Source organism: Sapajus apella, unplaced genomic scaffold, assembly GCF_009761245.1.
Source record: "Sapajus apella isolate SASKATOON/1434 unplaced genomic scaffold, GSC_monkey_1.0 scaffold5, whole genome shotgun sequence".
Lineage (NCBI taxonomy): Eukaryota > Metazoa > Chordata > Mammalia > Primates > Cebidae > Sapajus > Sapajus apella.
The window spans coordinates 47343850-47365627 of NW_022436945.1; the positions used below are offsets into that span (position 1 = coordinate 47343850).

The 21778-nt window shown below is 33.2% G+C and overlaps 1 protein-coding gene across 5 annotated transcripts in view; it reads left to right on the forward strand.

Annotated features, from left to right (window-relative positions):
• The window catches only part of ADGRL3 (adhesion G protein-coupled receptor L3), an 844276-nt gene that overhangs the window by 467569 nt on the left and 354929 nt on the right, over positions 1-21778 (forward strand). For all 5 annotated transcript variants that reach the window (XM_032272132.1, XM_032272140.1, XM_032272143.1 and 2 more), the window contains one exon: positions 4115-4224. In XM_032272132.1, coding sequence (XP_032128023.1) covers positions 4115-4224 — 110 coding nt within the window. The remainder of the gene's footprint in view (positions 1-4114; positions 4225-21778) is intronic.

Below are 21778 nucleotides of genomic sequence, written 5' to 3' on the forward strand. Positions count from 1 at the left end.
TCCTCTATCCTTTTACTAATCCTGTGATTACGGAAAAAATGTATCTTCTATGGCAGTCATCATATGACATTCTTGAATTAAACAGTATTGCTTTAAAATTAGTACTAGTAACTAATAGAACTCAACATGCTAACATCTATTAAATTTGATCAATAGATGACCGTTGTATGTAAATTGGAGGTTTATATGTGGGTTAAATTAAAATTGCATGTCTTTTTGATTGTGAAAAAGTCTATATAAATAAATATGCATCACTCTATTACTATGTTCAGAAATTTATCTTTCCAATTTCCGTATGCCAATTTGAATTGTGAGGACCTGGTTATATAATGCCTGATCTACATCATGACTGAATGAATTCTGGGGCACTTAGATATTTCACAGATGGTGTTTATTTCATCAGATCATCATAGTACTCTTGAGAACCTATCAGGCCAGGGTGAATTAAATCAGGACCCCAGAGTGACCATGAAATATATGACTCATTCTCCCGCAAGACAGCAGTATCATGATTTTCAGGTCACTGTTCTGGATTCCACTGACTATCATTTGATTACTGAGAGTCTGAAAAGCCATTTAACATCTTCATTCCAATTTCAATTCTGTAAAATTGAGGGTAGCATTATTCATCTCAGAAAGAAGTGACAAATAGGTTTAAAAGTATTTTCTCCCATTCTGTATCTTGTGTCCTCACTTGGTTAATTGTTTTATTCGCTGTGCAAAAGGTTTGTAATTAGATGCACTCCAATTTCTTTATTTTTGCTTTTTTCGCCTGTGCTTCAGGGGTCATATTCCCCCCAAAAATGCCCAGATCAATTTCAAGAAGGTGTTTGCCTATGTTTTCTTCTAATAGTTTTATAGTTTTAGGTTTTACATGTAAATCTTTAATCCATTTTGACTTGGGCTTTGTATATGGTGTAAATTAGAGATCCAGTTTCATTCTTCTTCATGTAGATATCCAGTTTCCCCAACATCATTTATTGAAGAGTCTGTCCTTTCCTCATTGTGTATTCTTGGCATCTTTGTTGAAAATTAATTGACCATAAACGTGTGGATTGATTTCTGGGATATCTCTTCTGCACAATTGGTCTACACATTTATTTAGGGGTTGATATCCAATGTATATCAGGAATTTAAACACCTAAATAGCAAGAAAACAACCTAATTTAAAAGTGGACTCAGTCTATCTGTAATTAAAAATGATAAATATTTCTTGAAAGAAGACAAATGGCCAACAGGTATATTAAAAAGTGCTCACCTTCACAAATCATCAAGGAAATGTGAATCAAAATCACAATGAGATATCACTGCACACGTTGTAGGATGGCTATAATCAAAAAGACAAAAGATAAGTGTTGATGAGAATGTAGAGAAAACAGAATCCTTATATACTATTGATGGAAATGTAAATTGTTATAGCCTTTATGAAAAACAGTGTGTAGGTACTTCAAAAAATTAAAAATAGAACTACCATATGATCCAGGAATTTCACTTCTGGGTATGCCTATGTAAAAGAAATGAATCAGTATCTTAAAGAGGTATCTGTAGTCTCATCTTCCTTGTAGCACTATTCTCAATAACGAAGATATATGGAATTGGCCTAACTGCCAATCAGCAGGTGAATGGATAATAAGTAAATGTGGTATACATAAATATATAGTGGAATATTATTCAGCCTTGAAAATGAAAGAAACTCTGTCATTTGTGATGACATGTATGAACCTGGAGAAAATTATGCTAAGTGAAATAAGTGAGACATAGAAAGAAAAATACTATTTGATCTCGCTTATATGTGGAATCTAAGAAAGTCAAACTTCTAGAAGCAGAAAGTAGAATGGCAGTTGCCAGGAGCTAGGGAGATAGGAGAAGTGGGGAGATGTTGATCAAAGGGTGAAAAGTTTCAGTTATGCAGCAAGAGTCAATTCTGAAAATCTGCTGTACAGACAGATAACCACAGTTAACAATACTGTATTGTAAACTTGAAATTTTCTGTGGGAGTAAATCTTAAATTTTCTCACCACACAACACAGAAAGAGATAACTGTGAGATGATGGATGTGTTAATTAGCTTTATTGTGGTCATCATTTTACAATGTATACATATATCAAAACACCAGGTATGAGGGATACTAAAAAGCATGTTTTTTAATTTATTGTTTCAATGTTTACATTAAAAATAAATGATGAAACTTTAAAGCATTTGAGAACATTAGATTACTTTATCTCACTTTTTTCATCTATAGTATTTTAGAATGTATTTTAAAAATTTTGAAATAACTATAAAAGGAGGCTTCGTGGACTAAGTTGTTTACAACTCTTTAATTATATCTTAATATATTTTAACCATTTTTCAGCTTAAGACATTCATTAATGAATCAAATTTAATTTAGGGACTAAACAAAATCCTCATTAAACCTGACAAATGGTAGCCTCAGGTAAGCAAAATGTATTTTTCACACTAAATCAAAGTGAGTTCTGCTCTAGATGCTCCTTATGTTGCCAGTGACCTTGCAAGTATTCTGAGGTCATGTCAGAGAACAGAACATCTCCTTCAGGAATTAACAGAAAAATCTAGCTCTGAGGTGTTATACTTCTGAAATAAGTAAACAAGATCATAAAACACGGGATGATTAGAGTATCTCATTTATATACTTTGTGCCAATATTAAGGGTAGGAAAAGCCATTACTTTTCTATAGAAAATATACTTAAGGATAAATTTTTGAATTTAGAAAGTTTCTGAGTAAAATTCACAGTAATTAGTCCACTAATTATGTGAATATGTATATATTTTTCAGAATTATAATTAATTTCAACATGTTTATTTTTCCCATGAATTAATCAATTCAAATTTGTTTAGCCTATTTGCCACGAAAGTGCCCAAGTTTGTATTTATGTTTTTTTTTCTTTTTCTATGGTTTTATTTGTTTGTTTATTTATTTTTGTATGGATATAGTAGATGTATATATTTATGGGAACATGAGATGTTTTGAAAAAGGCATTTGATGTGTAATAATCACATCAGGGTAAATGGGATATTCATTACCTCAAGTATTTATCGTTTGTGCTACTAACAATCCAATTATATACATTGAGTTATTTTTAAATGTACAATTAAGTTATAATTGACTGTAGTCAATCATAATTGTGCCATCAGATTTGCCAGCACCAATTTTGCTGTCAGCTGCTAGGTCTTATTCATTCTTTCTAACCACTCTTATACCCAGGAGTCATCCTCACTTCGTGCCTTCCCTGCCCCTCACTACCCTTCCCAGCATTTGGTAACCATCTTTCTACCCTATAGCTCCATGGGTTCAATGGCTCCCATAAATAAAAACATGTAAAGCTTGTCTTTCTGCACCTATTTCACTTAACATGATAACCTCCAGTTCTATCTTATATTTATGTTTTAATAGTAGTATGCCATTATTCTTTTTATAAATTTAAATTAATTATATTAAATGATAAGATATTGGCATTTGTGATAAGTAATTCATGAGGATCATATCATTATTTGACTGAATAAAAAGAACCTAACAATTAATTCCTAAAATGGTTTTAATCAGTAATATTATATAATTTACACAAAATAAATTCAAATATCCATTTTAATATTTAAATATTAACACTTTTCTAATTTTTTAGGCTTGGATAAAGCTTTTCAATACCACTTTTCATACCTTTGAAATGAATGTCATCATAGTCAGTGAATTTATTTTACAACTGCCTAATAAACTCTGTGGTTATATTTTCTAAAATACTTTTTTTTGTACCGGACTGAGTCTTTCCTATCAAATAGTCTTTCTTACTTGTGTTCACATTGGCTATCTCCTGTGGACTAGTTAGTGTTTCTTCAGCAATATTTAACTTGTAACTAGAAATCATGCTGTATTCAACCAAATATTAAATTAGTTAACAGCAAGCTGAATAGATTGATTTTAATGTCTAGTTTCTAAAAAGTGTACTACAGATATTTTCTTAATAGGCCTAAAGCCCCAAATCAAGCAAAACCTTATTTAAATCTGTATAACAGGAACTAAAAATAAATCAGTGTTGATGTTGATAATAATTTAACTTTGCATAAGCTTACTACTCTTTTCCTTTCTTTTGACTTCAGATGCAATAACAGAACCCAGTGTGCAGTGGTGGCAGGTCCTGATGTTTTTCCAGACCCGTGTCCAGGAACCTATAAATACCTTGAAGTGCAGTATGAATGTGTCCCTTACAGTATGTATATTCCTGTACTTTTCTTGGAAAGAGAAAAGATATTAAACTGTGTTTTGCATGCATTAACAAATATTCTCTATGAAAACATAAATCACATAAATTTAATGTAAAAATGGGCTAATATTAATTTTTGAGGATCATAGACCCTCCCCGCCATCAGAATTAGATATTGCCTACCCTGTCCTACAGAATTTACTTTTGATTATTTCTGTATATGAGTGCCTATTCTAACACACTTTTCTTAATTAATGCAAGAATATTAAACATTTAGAAAAAGGTTGGGGGAGTGTTATACCAATCCTCCAGGTCCAAGCAGATAAGAATTGAGCATGAACAATACAATTGTATATATAATGTGCAGAAACTGATAAATTTTAAATTTGATAGAAAAATTATATCTAAACTTCATCTGCTGTCAACATTTTGAGAATTAGAAATATTCTCATCCAGAGAGAGTAGACCAGATGGAAAGAAAATATAAAGATTAAAAGAACTAAAGTATTCATTAGACTATATGTTTTATAGTTTCAAGAAGTATATCTTTGCGATGTTTTTGTCAGATATGGTGTATGTCAACAACATATTTTTTTCTTCAGGAATAATGAAGAATCAAAAAATATAAAATCAAACATTTTCTGACTTTCCCACTCAAAATAAGAATCACCATTTCAAAAAAAATTATCTAACTTGTTAATTATTTATGAGTTTCTTAGTGAAAAATAACTCAGAAAATTATGTATTCTTATAATAGATATTCAGCTCATCCCAGAGATAGAAAACACCTGGGATCAAAAACAAATCCCAGGTTTCAACTTCCTTTGATGTTTCATAAGAAGCAATGTATCTGGGGATCAGCAAGTTTACTTTTGTAAAGATACTTCTACGCTTGCCTCATTCATGCTTATTAAAGAAGCAGGACATTATTCATGAGCTGGAAGTATACATACTTCAATAATAGAAATTTTGCCAATAAGAGATGAATTGAAAATTTAAAATAATAATGAAAACAATTGAGAGAAAATTTCATTTAGCTTCATTTATAGAATGATTGATTAGAGAAAGTTTATCTCGTGAAGTTTTATAAACTGATCTTCATTGTTATGAAAACACCTCAAAGTACAGGATTTATTGATATCTCCTTTAGGTTATATGCATCTTACACTGTTATCCCTGTAGGCCCTTCCATGAAAAGATAAAGCCCCTACTGACCGTTACTGTTCACTAGTTATATTTTAAAGAAATAAAATGTGTAAACCATCTTGGAATTGGGACAATTATATTTGGGTTGCATAATAAGACCTTTGAGAAATATAAAGACTCCTGTTCTACAAAGGCATTTTATTTAAAAATCCAATCAGGTGTACCTTGCTTTTAAAGAAAGCTGAAGTGAAATTTCAGATTGTAGATTTTATCATAATTTTTTTTAAATTAAAGAATTTCACAGCTGTCTCTTCAATTTCCTGTAGTCCTTTAGAGTGTCTTTGAGGATAGCCACTTCAAAATCCTCTGCCAAACTCATTCTGAAATATCGTCTACTTAAATCACTTTAATATAAGTAAGAACTTGCTCATACACTTTTGCATAAAAGGATTATGGTTTACCACAGATTTCTTCTCTCTCATAAATTTTTGGAGATGGGCAATTTGGTTCCTTAATATCCTATATTTATAGAATTCTGATAATCCTGAAAGTTTACTGACTGCCTTCGAAATATGTCTATATTATATCAAAATGTTTATCTGATAATTTCATTAAATAAGAATTATACATCAGGTATACCCACTTGCCAGTTTATACACTGGTTTAATTTATAAGTTGTAGCCTGTTCGTGTCTGTTTAAATTATCTGGAGTATGTTTACTTAAAAGTGTAATGCAGAATTGGAATTCATTTAATAAACTTAGCATGATTTGAAAAGAAAATAATTCAAAAGAAAATATAAATCATAAAATAAAATATAGTAACTCGTTTGAAAGGTAGATTAGTTTAGGAGAAAGAACCAGAAATCAGAGTGCATGGGTGTATTTGTTTAGTCTGTTTTGTGTTGCTATAAAGGAATAGCTCAGACTGGGTAATTTAGAAAGAAAAGATGTTTATTTGGCTAAGGATTCTGCAGGCCGTACAAGGATAGCACCAGCATCTACTCAGCTCCTGTTGAGGCCTCAGGGAGATTTTACTCATGGCATAAGGTGAAGGGGGAGCAGGTACATCACATGGAAAGACAAGGAGCTCCCAGACTCTATTTAATAACCAGTTCTCACATGAACTAATTACCATGAAGAAGGCATCAAACCATTAATGAGGGATCTGCCCCCATGACCCAAAGACATCCTGTGTGGCCTGCTTCCAACACTGGAGGTCATATTTCAACATGAGATTTGGAGGGGACACACATAGAACCATATCATTGGGTTTAGAATACAGTCTGATTACTTGACATAAAGCTAGGTCCTTTTCCTGGATCTCACCTTGTAGACCTTCCCTGATCTGTTAATAAATCCTGATTTATAACAACACTGAGCTGTTTTTCTTTTTTTAAGCATAACATCATGACTCTTTAATGGTGAAAAGATTTACTTATTTAAAATAGTTATAGTTTATTGACACTTAACCACATGCCATTTTCTTCATAGATAGTGTTTACATGCATGGTTTATTTAATATTCACAAGATCCTCCCTGTTACATGTATTACCATTTTTCTGAAGAGGAAACTGAAGTTCAGTAGATTAAGTGAAATGTCCCATGTAAAATGTAGACTAGCTAGAGAATGGCAAAGACTAGATTTGAGCCTGTTTCTAGTACCTCTTCTTAAGGACCTAGCTGTATTTGTCTCCATAATTGTTTTTCATTTATATTTTCATGAGATATTTAATCTCCTATAATATTTTTAACTCATAATTTTCATCAGTACCTTAATGGCATGTGGTAAACGAAAGTGCTTCAGGGAGAAGACCTTTTTTCTTAGTCATTTGCCTATTATTTTTAAGGTGTTTTTGTTCGCTTTCTTAAAGCCGCGGAATCACTGCAAATTTTTATTCTCCCACTTTTTGAAACTTTATGGCGTAACTAGTTTGTACCCTGAAAATACTACGTGCAATTTAGAATGAGGATCCTAAGTAAGATAGTTATTTTTAATTACCTGTATTAGAGAAAATCCGTGTGCTTAATGATATTTTTATGATTCTTGATAAGAGATCCCTACTTCATTAGTGTGACAGAATCTTTAGGCTTAGGATTTAATATTAATATTGGAAAATTTTCTCATTAAACAACTGAACAAACAATGTTAGTTTCCGTTTGTTTTACAGTTTAGTAATATCCATTTCTATTTTGGATTTATGGCCACAAACTTTAGTGTTTATAGTAATATATTTAGAATTTATGAATGTTTTATTCTTAATATTGATATGTGGAAGAAACATTATTATTGATTTTTTTTTCTTTATACATACTTGTGTGCGTATGTTTGCATGCCAGTATTGATTTTTAAAGTGAGACTTTTCATGGAAAAAATGTAGAAAAACAAAATTTATAGAAAAACATAATAATAATGAAGCATATTAAAGGTAATATACACAGAGTCAATAAAGTTCATTGTATCACTTGAAAGAAGTAAAGTTTAAAGTATCTGAGAAAACTTGCAATAATTATTGCACAGAATTTTAGGAGTCAAGAGGTTAAACCTTGAGGTTAAACATTCAAGAGGTTAAACCTCACATTTACCAATGACACATTTTTGTTCTTCCTTCTGTCTTCTTCTCACCCTACCTCCTTCCTTTCTGACCTGATTTGAGATTGAAATTGTGGCATCTAGAGCTGCCTTCATTCAGCAGGGTTACAAGGATAAATAGGTACATAATTGAACAATGACAATTTTAGAGGAATCGTAGCATGAATCAATCAAATGATATGATTTTTAAAGATGCCAGTGAGAAAGAAAATAAGAGCTAATTTTTGAACTGTTTACTGGGACCACCTTCTTTGAGTGTTCTGTACTCATTTTTTGAATCACTGAAGTTATATGTAATCTTTTCTAAGTCTTACCTTCTTAGATCTGTTCTGTATTTTCTTGGTTGGGCTCACAGACATACTTTTTCTGACAAAATTTAGAACAAATGAATCGATACTTTTCTCTGTTCCTGGCACACCTTAGTTCCAGTGTGACTTTTGTAGCCTTTGCCTTTTCTTAGGAGGTTTGATATTCTTCCTTAGTGGATATTTTCTCCCCAGGAGATGACCCAAATATTCAAGAGGTTAAACCTCACATTTACCAATGACACATTTTTGTTCTTCCATCTTTCTTCTTCTTCTCATCCTACCTCTTTCCCTTCTGACCTGATTTGAGATTGAAATTGTGGCATCTAGAGCTGCCTTCATTCAGCAGGGTTACAAGGATGACTTGTGTTAGAGAGAAAACAATAAAACAACTAACTCCCTACTCAGAGTATTTCTGAGCAAAGCATCTTTACTTTGTATCCTGCTGACAAATTGTCTTTCTTGGGAGGCATACAATTTCATGCACATTACACTCAAAAGGTGTTTGTCTTCTCTCAGAATCCAGCTTTTCTATTCAATTCTTTCTCTTTTTTTTTGGAAGTATAAAGCATATATTACGTATTCTAGCAATCTCCTCTCATGGTGAATTTTCTTAGGAAATTGTATGCAATTTGAAGATGAACTAGAAATGTGTGTTTGATTAAAACAACCTTGTTATAGCACTTAAGACTTTCTCACTAGTCAGTTAGCCATTTGAATAGTTGTGTGTATGATTATCTTTAGGAGCAGGCATGAAAGATAAACATAATTGGAAAATTGATATTTATAAATAATTATGTAACTTTCATCTTTTTTACTAAAAGAAAAATGTATTACACGTTTAGCATTTAAAATAATTTAAATATTTAATTACAAACAATTAAATATATTTTGCAACTAATGTCCCAATGAGTGCATATTTAAATTTGTACACATTTAGTTCCTGTTATGTAAATAAAGTTACATATTTTTTAGCTCGTGCTGAAATTAACTGATATTTTTAATTTTAGAAGGATCTCAAAAATGTCCAAGATATATTTTAATTTCCAGTGCCTTTTTCTGATTCATACATACAGTAAGTAGACTTTCAATAAATATGTATTGAAGGACAGGAAATAAAAAGAAAATTTAGTCAAAGGGCTTCCCTAAAATCACTGTGTTCATTGCCAGAATGATAAACACAAGAAACTCTTGTCTGCAAATAAGACCTTATTAATTCAAAATAAAGATCTATTTTTAAAAACATACATAAATAAATTTTAGTTTTTCTAAATTGGTTGGTGATTGCAGTCCTCAAGTATGATACCAGCAACCAACTTTTTCTCATATTATTATTATCATATATGCCTTTGTATAATATAGCAAGCATTGTCCCTTGTTTAAATATTACTCTCTCTGTATCAGCTATATAATTCTTTTTAGAATTATATTTATAACAAGAGCAACAAAATGTTCTTTTCTTCTCTGCCAATCCTATCCCTTACTACAGTTTCTTCCCTCCAAATAATTCCTCTCTCCTTCACAGTATCTTTTACAAAACTGATGATTCATAAAGCTCTGGGAAATGAACCAATGATTAATTAATAATTAATTTAAATTCTGCTTATATGCTTATATGCCAAAAATATTACATATTCATAAACATTGCTATCATCATCCTGTTTGGAAAACAAGAAGCATAACTGGAGTTACTTTCTTTCTTTAAAAAAAAAATATATATATATATATTTTGTAGACCCAGATTCTCACTATGTTGCCCAGGCTGGTCTTGACACAATCTTCCTCCCTCAAGCAGTCCTCACTCCTAGGCATCCCAATGTGCTGGGATTCCAGGCATGAGGCACTGTGCCCAGCAAGTATACTTTCTTAGGAGTTCTAATCATAAACTCCCTCCTACCTTTGTTGAACTGCTTCATATGTGCATGGACATTGTTCTCAACTAGATTATATTACTTGCTTGTGAGACTGCTTTCTTTTATCTTCCTTTCATTCAACATCTATTGAGTACCTATTGCATTTGAGGCACTATAATAAAATATTAGGAGACAAAAACTAAGATAAAAATTCTGTCCTCCCTCAAGGAAGTTCTGTCAAGTGGGGCTTAGAGTCCCTAAATTTACAATGTTAGCTTAAGCAATTAAGTGTTTCACATTAGAAACATACAGAGAAGACACACTGATCCAAAGTGGCTGACATTTGACTAGGATGGTGGTGGTGGGAATAGATGTCTTCACTGACACTGTCCTAGAGAAGGTGACCCTTAGAGAGCTTTTTTTTTTTTTTTTTTTAAGACATGGCCTTGCTCTGTCACACAGGCTGAGGTGCCGTGGCACATTCACAGCTCACTGCAGCCCGCTGGACCTCCCTGGCTCGAGCGATCTTCCATCCTCAGCCTTTGGAGTAGCTATAGGCACATGCCACCACACCCAACTAATTTTTGTATTTTTTGCAGAAATGGCATTTTTCTTGTTGTTGCAATCTTTCTGCACTTTAGCTTAGCTAGGTTCAAGTATCTCACAACCAGGAAGAATTAGGCACATGTATATACTGGAGACTAAGTGGAGTAAAATTTATGAAGCAAAGAGAAAACTCTCAGCAATGAGGGGATACAGGGGTGGTTCCTGTACCTGAAGATGGGAAGGTCCCCCATGTGGCTGGGTCTGGGATCTTTTATGAACTAAGAATGGGGAAAATGTGCTGATTGGTTTCTGAGTGAGCAAAAAAGGTTAAAGTGAAGACACCACTCAAAGGTGGGCATGACAGTGTAGAAAATCAATCAGGAAAGGGTAGGTATATGTAAAATAGGTGAAGGGTGGTTATCAGAGGAAAGCACGCTAAACAGAAAATCAAGTTCTCAATCCAGTCCAAGGCTTTAACTAGTAGCTTGGCTTTCAGGCTTAAAATGCCTTCGTCTTGGAGGTAGGGTTTTACTGGGGACCCACCCCTACCTGCCTAGGCGTTTAGCTGCCTCCTGCTGCTCTCATTTTGACCAGGTTGGTCTCGAACTCCTAGGCTCTAGGGATTCTTCCACCTTTGCCTCCTAATGTGCTGGGACTACAAGAATAAGCCACCACACCCTGTTCTAGCTGAATCTTAAAGTATGAAATAGACTTTTGTGAGAGAAGAAGGGCAATCATTTTAGCAGAGAGGACAAGATAGCTAATAAATTATGTGGAGAATGTAAAACCAAAACCGTTTGACATTTGCATGAAAAACTAAATGCAAGAGGGACAGAAAATAAACCCATAGATGGGCAAGGCAGAAATCTTACACTTCCCTTTCTGCCGTGATTCCTCTGGAATCTAGTACCAATTGCAATGTACAACATAGAGAAGGTAGTGATTCATGCCTGAATGTCATTAGTTAATATATTATTAAGAAATGTTTGCTTGAAAATCTGAGAAAACCAACTTTGGCTAGTTTAAGTTAAATAAAACAGAGGTTTTTATTGGGCAAATACAAAGTGTTAGTTCCAGAAACAAAGGGGAAAAAAGGTGAAAAACCAGGCCTCTGAAAAAGTGAGAGCCAGTGATCTAGAGAGAAAGAACTCCTAGACAGTCTCATCGAGACTCTTGTGTTTCCTCTAATCAATTCCTGAAATAATTTAGGCTGGGATATAAAGACTTCGTGAAATCCAGCAGTGGAGTATTGTTATGAAGGAAGAAAAATGGGCTGGTAAATAGCTAAGCTTATGTGTGACCAGGAAGGGTCAGACCCCCATAAAGACTTTAGAGCAAAGACTGCAGGGCAGTGGTGGTGGGCCAGATTCAGCCTGCCATGGGATTCCCTAGACCTAAAACACCTAAAAGTCAGATTTAACATAAAGTGTGGAACAACACAGACCTTGTGTTCCTTTGTGCAGCGACAGACTAGCACTGATTTGGTTCTGCCCACTTTGAGTGGGTTCTTTCTTTTCTGTTTGTTGTATTTTTCAGTAATTCATTGTACTGTATTCTAAAAGTTCACCTGAATAATTTCAGATGTTTCCTTGCTTCTGAAAGGTATTTAAATTTGCAACTGTTCCTCTAGAGTTTCATTCTAATAGATGTAAAAGCATTCTAAATTGTTAGCCATTTTTGGTTTTTTTTTTTTTTTTTTTTTTTTTTAAAAAGAATCTCACCCTGTCACACAGGCTGGAGTACAGTGGCACAATCACAGCTCACTGAAACCTCTACCTCCTGGACTCAAGTGATTTTCCCCCTCAGCCTCCCTCCCAAGTAGCTGGGACAACAGGTGTGTACCACCACACCTGGGTAACTTTTAAATTTTTAGTAGAAACAGGTGTCTCACTATGGTGCCCAGGTTGGTCTCAAATGACCTCAGCCTCCCAAAGTTTTGGGATGACAGACATGAGCCACTGTACCTGGTCCATTGTTTTCTTTTAATTCTCAAAAGCTAGTAATAAGTTCTTGCAGCAACAATAATCCTATCAAAGAGGTTTATTGCTGCCTACTGTGGTCCAATAAGTGTGCTAAATGCCAGTGAAGGTGTCAGTCTCACTGGTAAGGCAAATAATGAGCACATGAACCAATACATGTAAATAATTAAAGTTCATGATAAAAGAGAAAATAAATATTATTCTGTGATAAAGAACAATAAAGGGGCTGATTTGCAGAGGGTGTGATGAAAGGCATCTCTGAAGAGGATATTTGAGATATGAAGAATAAGAATGAGATAAGCTAAGAGTCTTGGAAAGAAATTTCAAGGCAGAGAGAACAGCTCCAAGGATTGGTTGGCCTGTTCTCATACGTGGTAGAAAGACACCGTGGCAAAGTCCAGTTAGATGAAGTCGACAGGCTTGGAGAGCTACTAACCAGCAATTAGCACTGTCACCACTACTGATAATGAAAAGCAGTTGTTTTCAAGTTTCTAGGATCTGTTGAGAATCAAAATATGTTCATAGAAAAAAACTGAGTAAACTGACCTTATCCTTCTAATATATATTTTAGAAAGTATTGCATTATACTACAGTAATATGAAGGTATACTTACATAAAATAAAACACACATCAGATGCTGTCAACATCTAGATAAGCTTCATATAGGCTTATATTAGATTAACAATATGTACATATACACTCCGATACTAATTAGTAAGGAATCAAGATAAATTGAGAGCATTAAAAAATTAATTGGATTGACAGAGTTAGGGAAATATTTGGTTAAGGAAGCAAAACTCTATTATAGACATAAATAAAATACTGAAGGGATTAGCTCAGCTGTGCTCATTTAGCTTTATTCAGAATAGTAAAATATAGAACTTATGCACTTAAGTTAAATTTAAAGAAATTTTTATAACTTATTCAAATCAAACAGTATAAACATGTGGGATTAAAATATCTTGTTTTAAAAATATACCGCATATAAGACGAATAGTAAAAAACATGCAAAGGTAAAGTTTTTAATTTCAAAGTATTTGTTGCTCAAAAGATCTTGTAGAAAACATGTTGTGTGAGATCTATGAAGTAAATTTCCAGATAAAACAGTTCTAAATAAATGTAAAATTGAGTAAAATGCTATATATTAGCATTGTTGATATTCTTCTACTTCAATCATCAATCTAATGAAACTCAAAATTTTAAATAATTGGTTTAGAAAGCATTTCATTTTTCAGATACTTATTTAAAATATTTGTTTTAAATTGACACATAATTGTACACATTTGTGGGATACAGTGTGGTATTTCTATACACCTATAAATTGTGTAATGATCAAATCAGAAAATCAGCATATCCAGCACTTCAGAAATTAATTTGTTTATGATAAGAACATTTAAAATACTCTCTTTCATCTATTCTGAAATATACAATATGTTACTGTCAACTATAGTCACACAACTGTGCAATAGAACAACAAAGCTTATCCTTCTCATCCAAATGTAACATTTTACTTGTTGACACATCTCTCTTCATCACTCCCTCCTCCCCATCTTACAGCCTCTGGTAGTCACTGTTCTACTCTTACCTCTAACAAATCAACATTTTTAGATTCCGCATATGAATGAGATCATGAAGGATTCTTCTGTGCCAGGCTTATTTCACTTAACATAATGTCCTCCAGGTTCATTCATATTGTCACAAATGGCAGAATTTCGTTTTTTTTTTTTTTTTTTTTTTTGTTTGGTTAAATTTAACAAGATATCTCATTATAATTAGTAATTAGTAAAGGAATATATATGTTAATACTTTTGTTTATATTTTGGAGAATTTATCAAATGGCAGGGTATCATAATTCTTGTTAATACCATAAAAATTTTAATTGCCTAATTTTTTCCAAACCCTTTAATTTAACCCAAAATTAAATAAATACTTATTATGTGATAGGCTCAATAAAGTTCCCCCAAAGAAATCCATGTTCTACTCTTCAGAATGAATATGTCACCTTAAATGTCAAAAGAGATTTTGCAGTTGTGATTAAATTAAGTATATTGAGACAGGAGATTATTCTGGATTATCTGAGTGGTCCCAATCTAATCACAAATGTCCTTATAAGAGGAAATCAAGAGAGTCAGTGTTGGGAAGGGGATATATGACAACTGAAACAAGGGTGGAGCGGTATACATTGAAGATGAAGGAAGGAGCCACTGGCCTCTGATAGTTTCACTTTCTAAATAAGATTATTCATTTCTAATGCATTATTTTAAAAATGTAAATATATACCTTCTCTGTCATGGACTAGGGAAGGGTGAGATGTACAGTACACCATTATAGATAAAAGTTATTTTAATTTCATTTATGAAAAGATTAAATTCAAGGCAGACCCAAGTCAAATTAGCGTTTAATAAAATTTATTTTTACTATATTGCACTCATCTACTATTTATATAAGGCAACAAAAATAATGAATGGGCAAATAAAGAGCTGGTTGTGAATATATATGTTAGATTAATGGGATGAATAAATGTAGTGAATTTTCTATTTATATTTTCTCATATCTTCAAACAGGCAGAAATTTTTCACAGTAGCTGACTTGTAAAACTTGAATTATCTGCATATTTATTTGATTTACAGGTCTGCTTTGTGTGTATTAATTAAATCTTACCAACATTTTATGAAAACTTAATTATGTTGAAAACATTGTATGAAATCCAAATTCCCAACCCCCCCATGATACAAATATGACTGGTTCCTAACTTCCAGAAACATATATTTTCTCATCATTCTATTATCATCCCAGTAATTATATCCAGATAGGCTCAAAGGCTGGGAAAGGAACTCTATCCATTTAGTTCTTTATACTGTATATCACAAATATATGTTTTCTTCTTTCTAGGGCTCATTGCTTTTCTACTTTGGCTAAAAGAAAGAAATACAGAATAGAATAATACGTGATTTGGAGAAAAAAGAAGTGGCTGTTTCTTATTATGTCTCTATGGCAAAGACCTAGCCTAATTATAATTTACTTCTGTTTTAGGTCTGGCCACATTTTCCCTGTATTTGCCTTATCAATTTCCCTCAAGTGCTAGAGAATGTAACTTAGTAGTTAAGAGTAAGAGCTTTAGAATCAGCGTTGAGTTTGTGTTCTGGCTTTGCCAGTTGCTAGCTATGTTCTAATGAAGTGACTTTACTACTCTGAGTGAATCCCTTCACTTAAAAAATGGAAATGGTAATCAATTGACATAGTTTCCATGAAAAATTAAAATGAAATATCATCAAAAAGCTTTGTGCAGTGATGGCCACATTAGAAATGCTCAGTATATCGTAGCCATTCAAATTAATACACCTATTGTATCCCACTCATTTGCAATGTCTTCTGATAATCAGTGCTTTCGGGCACTGGGGCTTGGAATTATGTAATCCCCCTAATTTATTCCAGGATTTGGGAAGCACCAGGCATCTTAGAGTTATAGTATTCTCTACTTCCCTTGACTATTTGTGTAATTTCTCAGACAAGACCTTTGTCTTAATTCTTCATTGTTTATTTCAAACCACTGCTGGATTTTAGGTCCCACTCTGAACCACACAGAGCTAATTACAAAAGTATCTGTCATATGATTTAGCTCTTAAACCAGTTCTCTTTTACTGGGTTGCTTTCTTTAACCCCAGGTGATAGCTAAAATACATCAGACTAATTTTTTTGTTTAGTTATTTATTTACTTCTGTTTTTTGAAGGCAGGATCTCACTCTGTGGCCCAGGCTGGAGTGCAGTGGCATCAATAATGGCTCACTGTAGCATCAGGCAGAATTTCTGAATCTACACTCAGCTCACTGGGTTATTTTGTCACTGAAATTTCCTGTTCTTCAGCCCTTTTGTACTTGACATGTTGGTACTGACAATTTCATGAATCATATGTCTTTTATTTTCTTGTTTTCCTTCCACTGGTGTTAGCTTTTGTTACTAGTTAATTTCCAACCAGGCCTAGTTCTCCCCATACATAACAAACCTCACCCTCTTCTTAAGGAGTTGCCAGTGTCCTCAAATGTTTCCAGGTGATCCTTGGGCCATATTCTTTTATTTCATTCAACGAATATTGGCTGAACCTGAGTATATGTGTCCTGACATACTGTCTCTAGATAGTAACAATGGATTTTAATTATAAAACAATCTAAACCATCGTTTAATTATTTTTATAGGTGAAGAACTTAAGACTTAGAATAAGTGAAATAGTCCATGATTATACAATTAGAACTCATTGGCTCTTAATTGCCTTTTTACTTCTCTGTCCATCATGCTACTTTGTTTCTTGAAATTTCCAAAGTAATTTTTCTATATTCTACTGATGGAATGAGTGGTTAAGGCTTACTCTCAAAAATATAAAAGATTAAAATATATTCTCTTTAATTGAAATTTGCATTCTATTCGGTTTCTCATTTTAAATCATATTCTTCCAGAGAAAACCTGATGTGACTTATTGATTGTTTGGTTTTGATTGTTTTCAATATGATCTATAATAAGGCACTTGGAGGCATATTGACATATCAAAAAAACAACTTTCTCAGTATTATAAAAGAACAGTTTTTCTATGCATATGGTTGGTTCTCAAATTTCATAGTCTTTCTTATAAATTTGTTTCAATTTCACCTGAAGAAAGCCAGTAAATGAACTTTTTTTTTTTTTTTTTCAGAGAAGATGGGTGTAAAATTTGCTTTTATGTCCACCACACAGGAAATCACTACATACCAACCATTTGCTTTTTGGATGCCTTCAAATATGCGTTTGAATTTCTTCGGTAAATCTTTTCTGGGCTTAGTTTTTAAAGAAGTTTGAAATGTGTTCAATGCTTGGTAACAAACTTCGTAGATATCAAAAGTTGTCTGAAGTTGTCCAGGCAAAGTAGCTCATATCTATAATACTGTCTCTTTGGAAGACTAAGGTGGGAGGATGGTTTGAGGCCAGGAGTTCGAGACCTTCCTGGGCAACGTAGCAAGACCCTGTCTCTACAAAAAACAAAAAATTAGCCACGTGTGGTGGTACGTACGTGTAGTCCCAACTACCGGGGAGGCTGAGGTAGGAAAATTGCTTGAGCCCAGGAGGTTGAGGCTGCAGTGAGCCATGGTCATGCCACTGCACTCCAACTTGAGAGACAGAGCAAGAACCCCCACCTCCTTTTTTTTTTTTTTTTTTTAATTTAAAGTTAAAAAACTATCTAAAGAAAACTAATGGAATTATGGAGAGAAGGAAAGAATGAATTTCTCAAAAGATAGGCCATAACAGTTTTCCTACTATGGTTTTCCTTGACTTTATTTGCTGTCTCCTCTATTCAACTTACCTCATTGAGAATACTTTTGACGTTACATTTAACAAGATAACAGGAAAGGATCAGAGGAGAGATCATATTCACTTTTGCTGGAGAGAAAATGTATTTATTTCTACAAGGTTTCCTTTTTTTTTCCTCTTGACTTCATTCTGATTACTCAAGGACCAGCAGAATTGGCAGCTGGCTACTTGTATCAGAGTCTAAGAGAAACTTTTAATGGCAGTATTTGGTCTTATCCTGCTGTATTGCTTAACAAGAGCTACTCACTCAGACACATCAAGCTAACTTCAAGAAACTTGCCTAGTTTATGTATTTGAACTACAATAAACCAACCCTTTTTATATAAAAAAAAGAAAAAAAAAAAAAAAGAAACTTGCCTCCTTAGCAAAGAATATTACTGGAGATGTTATAAAGAAAAAGCTCTAAGAACTCCTCTTTCTACTTTATTAGGTACTCACTAATCCTCATATAAAATGGGTTCAAATACGAAGTTTGAGTTTCATTAATTATGAATGACTCCTCTGCAACAGATGGCTTATATTTCTCTTTCTAAGAATGAATGGTTTAAGTGTAAAGTGAGAAACATATGTTACCCTGTGTCTTTAGGATTCCATATATCTTAATTCACTTATCAATATGGTCTACATTTGTGACTAGCACTGCTTCTAACACACAATTCAAGAATTTACAATGAATGATATTACTTGATCAAACCTTGATAGTCGCTGCTGCTTAGGTTTCAGATGATAGTTTCTAAAATGTTGAAATATCTTTGTCCTTAGTAGCTTGAACAATATTAAGAGCTGTTTACTAAAAATCCCATTTATCACTGGTGTTGAAGATCCAGGGCTGATAGGGACCAATCTATGAAGGCAATGTTGGCCTTTTTTTTTTTTTTTTTTAACCTAACTTGTGGAAAATAGGACCTTTTTTCCTTCTTTATGGATGCTGGAGATAAAGAATCTCATCATTTACTACAAATATCCAAGTGAAACTGATGCTTTTGAAAAATGGTTTATTTCTTCAATGCAAACCCTTACCTCATGGTCACTTTGACTGTTTGAATAAGTAATTCATGTAACAGAATTAAAACAGTTTCCAGCACACAAGTAGTGCTTGATAAAAGTTTGCTATAATGACTTTAAAAAAGTCTATCTAATATGGATATTCAGCCTATTTTTGGACAAACTAAACCATAAAGTTCTGAATATCAAGCTGTAAAAATTACTGTATTCTTCTGATTTAAGCTCTTAAGATATTCTACCTGGATGTGCTTTTAAGAGTTAAAATTATGACATTGATTAGGGTTCATCTAACTTCAGATCCTTTTAGTAGACTGTAGACTTTTACAGAAACTCTGATCTAATTTTATATTAGTTATGGTTGCTAGGTAACTTTTTGATGCAAATTAATCATTAAACATTTAGCAGCTCATTTTCTGATTGGAGTGGAAGCTAGAGTGACTTAGAAGATGATGGCCCAGGAAACAATTGATTGAGAAAGAATATTCTGGGGTGTTTAATAAAAATAGATTGTGACTCTCCTACTTGATTTTCTCCTCTTTGTCATAATCAGAAAAGGAAGATAAATTGCTAGGGAAAATTAAGAGCTTCTTCCTAATAGTAGATGCTATTCACTGAACAAGTACCCTGTGCCAGCACTAAAAACGATATTATCTTATTCTCATGGTAATCTGTTTAATTAGGTGATATAATTTTTATTTTAAACCTAAGGAACTTAGAATATGAATTAAGTAGCTTGTCCAAGTCATCAATTCTTTTCTATCCTCTTCTCTGAACTTCCTTTCATTCCCCTTTATTTCTCAAACCCCATATAAAGAACCCAGAATCAGAGTATGTACTGGTTAATTCTGCCTGCCTTCTAATTGTCCATTAGTTACCATTTAGTCTCTTTCTCTCTCTTCCTACTTTTTCCTTTTTCTTATGTATTTTATTTTATTTTATTTTATTTTATATTATTTTACTTTTTTGAGATAGTGTCTTGCTTTGTCACTCAGGTTGGAATGCAATGACCTAATACCAGCTCACTGCAACTTCCACCTCCCAGGATCAAGCAGTTCTCCTGCCTCAGCCTCCCAAGTAGTTGGATTTACAGGCGCCCACCCTCATGCTGTACTAATTTTTGTATTTGTAGTAGAGATGAGGTTTCACCATGTTAGCCAGGCTGGTCTCAAACTCCTGGCCTCAAGTGATCTGCCTGTTGAATTTCCCAAAGTGCTTGGATTACAGGCATAAGCCACCATGCCTGGCCTCTCTCTCCCTCTGTTAAAGATAGTATTAATACTTCTTTAAATTTTTGAATACCTATTCCCCAGTTCAACCTATTACAATTTTTATTTTACTTTGAAAAGTTCCATGATTCTACTCCCTTAACAAACATCTAGTGGGTACCTTTAGTGTGTTCTTGACCAGTCATGGAAAAATGTGAGCTCTTACCCTGAAAATTAGCATGCTCCAGTCAGTTTCCTTTTTAGCAGCTCCTCATGTCCCTAAACAGTTGCATACTTTGATTTGTTATAATGCTTCTCTGTGTGAAAGTAGAACTTGCAGGAAAATGCCAATGCCAAAACTTATGAATAAAACTACTTAAAGAACCATTTTTTTTATTCTTCGCTTTGTAATGCTTAATGATCTCCATTTTGTGAAAAGTAATAATTGGATAATAATAGAAAGTATGACATTTTGTTTTATGCTGTTCTTTTATGCTTTAATTCAAGTTACAAGTATTTAGTTTTCTAAATAAATACTATTATTACAAGTATTTATGTTGTTTTCTATGTAAAGTAACCAAATTAAACTGTCATGTTCACCTTTCTAAAGCTTCAGAGGAATGGATAGCTCTATTTTTTTAACGTGTTAGACACACCAAAGATACAGCATGCCAGAATTCTAATGGGTGACTCTAAAGCTTATAATGTTAGATCCCTAAAATCAGTTTTATTAAATCACCAAGAAGTTTTAAAGTGGTGGAATAAAGATTATGTTAAGTCTGAGATTAAGCTGTCACATCAGAGTAATTTGATTTTAAGGCTCGCTCCATCACCTCCATTAGCAGTCACATCCTTGACAGAGACAAAGTTCATCCAATATGAGTTCTCGTTGTGGGTGAGGTATTGATGTTTTGTGTTACTTTGGTCAGTCAATAAGGTTAAAAGGATAAAGTTTATTTAGTTTTCAACATTGCCTTCTTGAAGTCAAATGTCTATTTAATTAAATTTTCCAATATTTGGCAAGAAAGGACTGGCAGTGTCAGCTTTCTTCAGCTTGGTATTAAATAGCATCTTGTGAAATTTGATAAAGACTATCTACATTGACATGAAACAGATATACTTTGATTCCACTTATGAGAGCAGTGAGAAGTCCAAATTCTTTGTCAGAGCAGTTAATAACTTCTACATTTCCTAATGTTAAAAGTATGAATTATGCCTTTGGGTCTTAAGTATGATATTCATTTGCAAACTGGCTTTTGGTGACATAGAATTCTACTTCTACAAATATTGAACAACAACAAAATACATATATATGCAGTATGTAATTCTCAAAAGATGGTAATAATGACTTCAAAACAGTGTGTCTTCTATATCTTATCTGCAACTCAGGCACCCATTTTATAATCATGCTATTTTTCTATCCTATACTATTTTAAAATTCTGTCATTTCGTTATTATTTTTTTTAGAGACAGGGTCTTGCTTTGCTGCCCAGGCAGGTCTCAAACTCCTGGCCTCAAGTGATCCTCCTGCCTCAGCCCTTCAAAGTATTAGGACTACATGCTCCTGTCCCTAGTCCTTTTAAATATAGGCAT